The 10,000-nt window shown below is 46.5% G+C and overlaps 1 protein-coding gene across 25 annotated transcripts in view; it reads right to left on the bottom strand.

Annotated features, from left to right (window-relative positions):
* ank3a (ankyrin 3a) overlaps positions 1-9,399 on the bottom strand; it is a 68,026-nt gene extending 58,627 nt beyond the window's left edge. For all 25 annotated transcript variants that reach the window (XR_009529392.1, XR_009529399.1, XR_009529404.1 and 22 more), the window contains exons 1-7: positions 9,280-9,399; positions 7,564-7,662; positions 5,132-5,317; positions 4,413-4,436; positions 2,820-2,918; positions 1,938-2,036; positions 895-993 (exon numbers count right to left, since the gene is read on the bottom strand). Coding sequence is in view for 7 of the 25 variants with exons in the window: in XM_060073622.1 (XP_059929605.1) it covers positions 895-993; positions 1,938-2,036; positions 2,820-2,918; positions 4,413-4,436; positions 5,132-5,317; positions 7,564-7,641 (585 nt within the window). In the remaining 18 variants the exon portion in view is untranslated. The remainder of the gene's footprint in view (positions 1-894; positions 994-1,937; positions 2,037-2,819; positions 2,919-4,412; positions 4,437-5,131; positions 5,318-7,563; positions 7,663-9,279) is intronic.
* Positions 9,400-10,000: the final 601 nt, after the last annotated feature.

Below are 10,000 nucleotides of genomic sequence, written 5' to 3'. Positions count from 1 at the left end.
AGCCAAAGAAAGTGCATGGATAGCTATGTCGGCTAAGCACAGCTACTGGATTTAGATCTGCTCTGCTCTGTTCTAGCTAGGTCTAGACCTAGCTAGAACAGAGCAGAGCAGATCTAGAGGTCTGTTCTGTTCTGATCTAGCTAGGTCTAGACCTAGCTAGATCAGAACAGAGCAGATCTAGAGGTCTGCTCTGTTCTGATCTAGCTAGGTCTAGACCTAGCTAGATCAGAACAGAGCAGATCTAGCGGTCTGTTCTGTTCTGATCTAGTTAGGTCTAGACCTAGCTAGATCAGAGCAGAGCAGATCTAGAGGTCTGTTCTTTTCTGATCTAGCTAGGTCTAGACCTAGCTAGATCAGAACAGAACAGATCTAGCGGTCTGTTCTGTTCTGATCTAGTTAGGTCTAGACCTAGCTAGATCAGAACAGAACAGATCTAGCGGTCTGTTCTGTTCTGATCTAGCTAGGTCTAGACCTAGCTAGATCAGAACAGAGCAGATCTAGAGGTCTGTTCTGTTCTGATCTAGCTAGATCTAGATCAGAACAAAACAGACCTCTAGATCTGATTACTTTATTCTAGATTACTTTATTATTATATTATTACATCATTCTAGATCACCTACAGCATCTGGTCTAGTCTGGTCTAGACTGGACCAGACCAGACTAGACCAGACCAGACCATATAATCCGGCACAGCCTAATCTTATTTTATCTAGTCTAGCTCTAGTTCCATCATAGCCTTCTCTTTCATAGCCTAGTCTGGTCTGGTCTGGTCTGGTCTGGTCTGGTCTAAACCAGACCAGTCTGGTCTAAACCAGACCAGACCACCCTAGCTCCTCCAGTCTGTCCTAGATGTGTTTCCCTCCGTGTGCAGGGGGTGTGTAGTCCAGTAGATACCTTGGTCTTGGACAGGAAGGGCGCCCCACGGTCCAGGAGGATCTCCACCACCTGCTCATGACCGCTCCTCGCCCCGCAGTGGAGAGGAGTCAGACCGTCCTGAACACACAGACACACACACACACACACACACACACACACACACACACACACACACACACACACACACACACACACACACACACACACACACACACACACACACACAGACAAATGACATTGCATAATATTAAATATAGTCCGACAGATAACATGCAGAATATCATTTGTCATGGTTTGGTCGAGTAGACCAAATAGAACACCACTTAGCAGTGGGTTGAATAGTGACATTTAAATAAGCAGTTATTTTGTCATTTCAAATGCATGTAATAATTTATTCTGAACAACAAAAGACAGGCACGTCTCCGACAAACAGACCTTGCAAAACATAAAATGGATATATTGTGATTCTTGTGTTTTAATTACAGTGTTCTGAGAATCGTGCGTGTGCTTCCCCTCAGGGAGTACCCCATTATGGGAATAGGGGGAAGGAGGTACACCTGAGCCACCCTGCCCAGGTGCTATAAACTGGGTCTGGCTGCCATAGATACTGGTTGCAATCTGTCTGCAATAGTTCAAGTAGTTGTAAGCAGCTGAAGAGAGAACACCTTCATGTCCCTTTTATAAAAGTGCCGGTGTTGATATAGGCCTTCATCATAGAGGAGTAGTTGTGGAAACAGGTGGCGCTCATTAAGTTTACAACGGGATTGTGGGGTAAGGCTTGAGATACATCTGTTATGACTCCTTTTTTAGGGTTTACATTTCCTTTTTCCCTTTTCCATATTTTTGATAGACTTGGTGGGCGGTTGTGGTCTGGTTGAAACGTGGTATACTATCCCCAGGACAACCTTTCAGAACCCATTTGCCCAAATGAGTTTGATGGGTTTTAGTATATACACGGTATCCCTGTGTTTGTGAGATTGCAGAGACAGTATCGTCCTCTGAGCAATGTGTGTGACGGTGACCCCCTTGTGGAGCTGACAGTGGGAGGAGCAGGGGTGTACCTTGGTTTTGGCGTCTATTATGGAGCCTCTGTCCAGCAGTAGTTTCACCATGTTGCTGTTGCCTCTTTTAGACGCCACATGGAGAGGAGTGATGTCATTCTAAACAGAAGGAGAAAAAAACAGTGTCACTGGGTAAAAACAAAAGATGATGACATCAATGAAAACCAGACCCTTGTTGTTATATATGATGTTGTAAACGCAATTCAATTGCTACTAAGATGCAATTTAATGAAAGGTTTTTTTGTTTACTGATTATTATTTATATTATTAATTGATGGGGTACAAGGTTCCATTGTTAAATTCTGTTCAACTCCAAAGCCAAAATGGAGATTTTTCCCCGGCCTCACCTACAATTACTGTCAACCGCAATGTAAACACTCACACTCCCTCCAATGCTACTGCCTGAATTAATTACAGGCTGAAATTGACTCATTTAGCTAGAGTGCAATGTTGCGACTAACAGACTTTTTTTAATGGATTCCTCTCCTGTGTGAGGATGCTAATGCCAAGACAAATAAATGCAAATTCTGTTGTGCTTACAGATCAGCCAATGTCAAGATGAGTTTCATGACTTTTCACACAATAATCAAAGACAATCATTAGTTTACTATTAAATACAACATTATATAACTATTTTAAATAAATACAGTAAACAAAAATAATTAACAGTGTAAGAAGTTAGGTCAATTACGTTTTTAGAAAGAGATGGCATACAATAGAAGATTGTACCATGAATCATGAGAGAGTCGGACTTAAAAATCCACTGGTATAAATCAACTAAATAAAATGTGTTGAACACTCAGTCTGTATGTAACGGTTGTTTGTGTTGGTGTCAGTGTGTGTCATGCCTCTCCCAGGCAGCAGAGGGCAGTGTAGACTCACCCTGGCCATGAAGTCCACAGCAGCCCCTCGGTTCAGCAAAAGGGTAGCGACGTTGATGTTGCCATAGTGAGCAGCAATGTGGAGCGGTGTGAATCCACTCTGAGGATGGAAAGGGGGCGCAACCACCGTAGCGCATAAAAAGTCAAACATGCGCACCCACCGACTCGTTACATCCTATATCATGTTCCTGGAAGTATATGTAATATGTTTTGAATGTAACACACGATGCCATTGATGTATGCTCCCACTACCTGCAGCCTCTTTACAATGCCAAAGAGGTATTATCTATGAATTAATTGTTTAAGCTTCTATGATGGAAAAAAATATTTGAGACGGTATTAAGATAAAAAGGAAGGAACTATGAACAGTATTATCTGGAAATATGTTTGTGAATATAAAAATATAAAAAAGATTGCCCTTGAGAAATACTTGTATAGTATCACAGAAAAATGTTTCTTAAAATGCCACAAATGTGCTTGGATTGTACTGGGATTTCCTGTTTGTTAAACCTCTGGCTAAGTTAACCACAACTGTCAAAGCAATAGAACCACAAAGTTAAAGGGTTGTAACCTAATCCGCCAGAGAGGGGCGCTCAGAAAAACCTAACCAATACTCATTGATCCCTACAATTCAGCCACAAGCAAGCAGTCTTCTTGATTTACCCTGTTAAACATCTCACCTATGACACTGCAATTTTACAATCAAACCAAAAGTCACTATATCTGAAAGAACAAACACATGACAAACAACTTAAATAACATTAAAAAATAACATTAAATAACATTTCCAAAATAGCCAAAAAGAAAAAAGAATCAGAATGTAATGGGACAATCCTTATCCAATGATTTGATCATGTTTCTCACACATCCAAGACATCAGACTGTTGTGTTTCTCCCATCATGCATTGCTTTCTGAGTCAGTCACAACAGCCAGGGAGTCAGAACTCGCAGAACCCTGTCAACCAAAAACAGGCGGTACACCCGCCTAGCTTTGGTGTTATAGAGGGCAGCTCTCCTGTTTCCATAGAAACCGCTAGCACAGCTAGCTAACACAAACTAGCTAGCACAGCCAGCTAACACGGCTAGCTAGCACAGCCAGCTAACACGGCTCCCATCTCATGCAAAAGTGCAAGAGGGCCTGGAGTTGGGAACGTTAGGAAACACTAGAAGGCAGACTAATGAGACCAGGTGTCTGTTGCTAGAAGGCTTGAAGGTTTTTCTACAGCAGCCCGATGGGGAATTTGGGCGGCAAGTCAGGGTTTAGAGAAGGCAGTGTCACTCGTTACAGTTTGACATGCTCTGGTTCCACCGCCAGAACACGATTGTAGTCGTGCGCCTCCAGCCTCAGTAGCAACATAGTCTATCCCTTCTAGTGACACATGCTGTTGTTATTGCCTTTGTTTCCAAGAGGGAAACAGGGAGATGTGCACACCATGAAGTCAGGGAGATGGGGGAGGACAGTACAAAATGAGTTAACACAGCAAAGTGGAAGGGGGGGCTGCAGATACAACTGAATGTAGTTTTGTTGGTGTGTTTTTTTCTTTTCAAGCTATGATGGAGATACTTATTAGTAGAATATCAAGTCGAGGAATACCTCTGTTGTTCTATTCACCACCATCTACAGAGCCAGCCAGGAAAGGAGAAAACCAGCAGTTAGACAGCAAAGAAAATGAAACGCCCAAAACCAAATAAAAAACTCAAACAAATAAAACAACACATAAAGAGAGAGAGCGTAGGACTGTCATTACTGTTAGTTAGCAGTGTTACAGCAAGAGCAATGATAGCAAGGTTTCAGTTTGGCAGATCTGTCTCAGTTTCCCCAGGGAGTATATATATAGACATAGTATACATATACACCCAAATAATATAAAAACTGTGCATTCAGCGCATTCACTCACTAAGGAAACCAAAGCAGAAGACTGGAACGAAACTGACCAATCAACAGCCAAGCATTCCAAACCCCAACCAACACAGGTACCACCACCACCACCACTGGTACCACTACGGGGCACCACCACCAGTACCGCCATCCCTGGTACCCCCACCAGTACCACTACTGGAACCACCACCGTTACCACCAGTGGTACCTCTCTCCCTGGTACCACCACCAGTACCACCACTGGTACCCCCAAGAGTACCACTACTGGTACCACCACCGTATTGCCTCCCTTGTACCACCAGCAGTACCACCACTGGTACCACCAAAGGTACTACCGCTGGTACCACCAACACTACCACCACCGGTCGCGCCCTCCCTGGTACCAGTGCTCAAGGTCACACTGGAGTGGCCCCCCCGGGATCCCCGGCCCTCACCTTGGACTCCACATCGGCGTTGTGGTCGTTCTGCAGCAGCAGGGCGGCGGCCTTGGTGTCGTCCTTGCGGGCGGCGATGTGCAGGGCAGGCAGACGCACCTTGCCCTTCGTATCGTTCTCCAGCAGCAGGGAGACCACCTGGTCGTGGCCCTGCTGGAGGGCCACCGCGAGGGGGGTGAAGCCATCCTGGAGGTGGGGGTGAGGTTGGTGGTGGGAGACAAGAGGGCAGGGAAATAATTAGATGTGTGCGTGTGAATGTGTGTGTGTGTGTGTGTGTGTGTGTGTGTGTGTGTGTGTGTGTGTGTGTGTGTCTGTGTGTCTGTGTGTGTGTGTGTGTGTCTAGTGCAGGGATGACCCCCATTGGGAGTTAGTGAGGCTGTTATAAGGGGGGGGGGGGGTTCACCTGATGGTGGGCAAGATAGAAGGAGCAGATTTAGATGTGTGGTGGAGCTTGTGTGTGTGTGTGTGTGTGTGTGTGTGTGTGTCTCTCTAGTATCGGGATGGCCCCATCCCGTGTGCATCGTGCGGGGAGGGGCTGGCACCCTATCTGCCACCTGATAGATGGCTTGGGACGGTACAGGTTATTCCAATTTCCTGAGTGGAAGTGTAATAGGTGCTTGCACAGGTTAGAGGGGAAGAGCTGGAGCGGATGGCTGGATCACTTAGACACTTTGGAGAGTCGCTCCGCACATCTGATTCAAGGATGGCCATCGCGCCAAGGTTTCCGGTCTTTGTTTGTGATTATGCTCATGTCATGTACAGTCGGCCAAGGCCTGGGATTTTTATTTATATGGATGAAGTGATGAATGTGCCACACAGTCATGGTTCTTGAATGGAAACGACACTACTGGGCCTTTTTGAGGATTTCTCTTGTGCAAAGTGAAACTGCCCTGGTGTCTAACACAAGCATAAAAAAACAGACTGCATGAAAAAAATTGCGGATACAGCCGCAGGTAGCAGAGTATATTTTTATGTCTTATGTTCCACGCGGCACGCACACCAGCAGTGTGTGTTACATAACGGCAGGACAGAATGTAGAAGACGCACTCGCATCGCCCACACAAACTCTCTGCCCGCCTCCTGCATTATTAAACTGAAAGCTCTCTTACGTATGGCTACAGTAAGAGGTGCAAACGTGTGTGTGTGTGTGTGTGTGTGTGTGTGTGTGTGTGTGTGTGTGTGTGTGTGTGTGTGTGTGTGTGTGTGTGTGTGTGTGTGTGTGTGTGTGTGTGTGTGTGTGTGCATTGGCCTCAGTGCAGGGATATGCATGTCGGTTGGGTCCCCTCCGTCTCTGTGTCGCCGTGGCGAGCACTTAAGTGTTTGATCTGTGTATTTGGTGCTCTCTGGACGTCCTGAAGGACATGCCATGCTCTGGAATATGATGGGAACAAATGGGCTCTGGGATTTGATTTATTAACTGGGTTGATTTATTTATTCACCTGGGACGTTTTTTCCTCCTTATCCTCCGAATCTGTGTCTACGCATGTCTCTCTCACGTCTATGTACACATGTAAATCCTGAGTTTGTGTGTGTGTGTGTGTGTGTGTGTGTGTATGTGTGTGTATGTGTGTGTGTGTGTGTGTGTGTGTACGTGCATGTGCGTGTGTGCGTGCATGTACCTACGTGTGTGTGTGTGTGTGTGTGTGTACGTACCTGTGTGTGTGTGTGTGTGTGCTTGTGTGCATGTGTGTGTGTGTGTGGATGTTTGTGTGTGTGTGTGTGTGCCTGTACCTGCCTGTGTGTGTGTGTGTGTGTGTGTATGCGTGTGTATGTGTGTGCGTGTGTGTGTGCGTGCGTGCGCGCCCGTGCGTATTTCCCGCTGCCCAAGCGAGTGTAAATCATGTGAGTGGCAGCAAGGAGCGTCCCAGAGATGTCCTTCCTGCCAAGGTCACCCAGCCTCCTCCACTCCACGCTGCCCTGCCGATCAATGACGCTGCGCCTGGCTACCGCGGAGGGACCTCCAGCAAGAGCAAGAACAAACGCAGCTGGACTCTGAAATGTGGGCTAAGGACCTTGTGGATTGTAGCTCTCCTTTTGTTATGAGGAGCTTGTAGATTGAGTGTGAACAACGGGTGCCACGTTTGTGTTTTTCGAAGGATCCTCCCGTAATAATAGGACTCACTAGTATCACAAGGATATGGATGATAATGAGATTCGATTTGCGATTCAAAGCGACGTTTCTCCAAGAGACTCGTAAATCACACGGTCGGGCTGGGGACTCGAGGGTTTAGGCTGCTAGCGGTAAGACCGGGAGAGACGGATGGCGGGAGAGCGTCGTGGGAGGAGGGTAGAGAGAGCCAAGATGGATAACGACGGAGGAAAAGGGACAGCGGGATGGTCGAGGGACAGTGAGTGTGAGAGAGGGAGAGGGTAGGTCAATGAAAATAAAAGCGCAGCCCTCCCCACACAGTGTGAACACGGGTGTGCGGTACCTCGGTGGCGATGCTCTGACTGGCGCTGTTCTCCAGGAGGAAGCGGACCACCTCGAGGTGGTTCTCCTGGGCTGCCATGTAGAGTGGTGTGAAGCCATTCTGGAGGACACACACACACACAGGCAAACACAGGCGCACACACACACACGCACAAACACACACACAGACACACAGGTGCAAACACACACACACACACACATAGTTGCAAACACACACACACAGTTGCAAACACACACACACAGACACACACAAACAGACACACACACACACACACAGGCGCAAACACACAAACAGACACACACACACACACACAGGCGCAAACACACACAGGCGCACAAACACACACACACAGGTGCAAACCCACACAGGCATATAGGCACATATACACACACACGCACACACATAAACACACACACACATGCATGCACGCATAAACACATTAACGCACAAACACGCACATTCACACGCACAAACACACACACAGTTAAAAACACACATACAGATTCGTGACACACATGCTCAGCATATTTTGAATATTTATTTGGGAGCATCTACCAAAAAAGTCTGTGTTTCAGCAGTTGTTATAATGATAGAAAAAACAATGCAACTTAAGGGTTCTGCAGTCCGCTGGGAAAATGGGCACTAAGCATAATGCCACTTTCACATATCTCATGCTCATTGACATTTTGTTGACATGGTCAGAAAAATGTGTAAACATGGCAAGTTGAAATGTTTTCGTAATAATATGTTTTCGCCAAATTATGTTGACATTATTCAGCTAAGATAAATACCCATTAAAATGCATATTGACATCTATCTCTTGTATCAAAGAAGCAGAGTTACAGTAGCCTAGCTCCTGTTCATCTGAGGGGGACACAACATTTATTCGATTTGCAGAGTACTCAGAATAGCCGCTTATTCAGAACCAGTGCCAGTAACATGGCAACAAGTTTGTAATTCGTCGTCAAACAGATAATGCTGACCTATTTTGGCACTAGTGCTATTTTGCTATTTTACTATCAGTTGCTTTTGGCAGGGTATTCAAAGCGGAGGGTGACCCGTCAGCGTATCACAGGTAGCCAAATACTCACAGCGCCCAAAATTGTTTGGGACACTTTGGAAATCTTTGGAATGAATCAATAGAACAGGAGCCACAGGGCTACTGTAACTCTGCATGGAAGCGGCTAATGGAAAGCTAAGGCTAACGCAGCGCACTCCCCTTCTGGAGACACATTGATGAATATAGAATTAAAGAACTTGTCTGAATCAGGGTAAGACAGGCAAACGGCAATTTACAGATTTGCTCTATTCCTTTAATTGAACACATTTTCCATTAAAGGGAGAAGAGAGAGAAATTAACAAATTAATGAAAGGGTTAAATGGAAAATGCAGCGATGGCAGAAACCTTTGGAGAGTAGCCCTACTTGGATCTGGGCCAGTTTCGATGGAACTTACTACTTACAAACCCTTTCAAAATAAAAGCCACCGACATAAAGCGTTATGCAAATAAGAGCACACATTGTATCCTCCTAGCATGAACAACAGTTTGTATGCCAACGGTGTCTGCTACTGTCTGTGACTGTGTGTGTGTGTGTGTGTGTGTGTGTGTGTGTGTGTGTGTGTGTGTGTGTGTGTGTGTGTGTGTGTGTGTGTGTGTGTGTGTGTGTGTGTGTGTGTGTGTGTGTGTGTGTGTGTGTGTTTTTGTTCAACCCCCACCTGTGACTGTGCGTTGACATTGGCTCCATTAGTGACCAGCTCTTTGACCACTTCCGTCTGGCCTGCCAGGGAGGCGATGTGCAGGGCAGTATTTCCTTTCTGGATTACACAGAACAACCACAGGCATGTGTGTTAATCTCTCGCCCACCTGTCCCGCCGCATCAGCTCGCCTCGCTCTTCATGTGTGTGTGTGTGCGTGCGTGTGCGCGTGCGTACTTGAGTTTCATGTGAGCACCTCAGTGTGTGTGTGTGTGTGTGTGTGTGTGTGTGTGTGTGTGTGTGTGTGTGTGTGTGTGTGTGTTTGTGTGTGTGACAGTATCAGAATACCCCCCAACCCCTCCCGTTGACTAGCTTCCAAGGTTCTTTTGTAGCATTGGTATGTTGACACCGTCCAGCACAACCCCTTCTCCACATCCCCTACTAAACCCTGACCACGCCCCCTTTCTAACCCCCACCCCGACACAACTGAGCCTTCAACAGCCCCCCCCCCCCCCCCCCACCTCACTAAATCAATGCACAGAGATGTTTCCGTTAGGGTGGCACATCCAGAGCCTCTGAGCCGGGGTCAGGCCTGAGCTCTGCTCTCTGTTCATGGGATACTCAGCGCTCATGCCAATGGTAAGGTGTTGCCGGGGAAACGACTGTGTACACATCTACTGTACACAGACGTACGTGACGTAGGTACAGATGGATACATAGTTGGATGCAGCTCATAGGGCTG

The sequence above is a fragment of the Gadus macrocephalus genome, chromosome 15 (genome assembly GCF_031168955.1).
Source record: "Gadus macrocephalus chromosome 15, ASM3116895v1".
NCBI lineage: Eukaryota > Metazoa > Chordata > Actinopteri > Gadiformes > Gadidae > Gadus > Gadus macrocephalus.
This window is presented reverse-complemented; position numbering and strand designations above follow the sequence as displayed.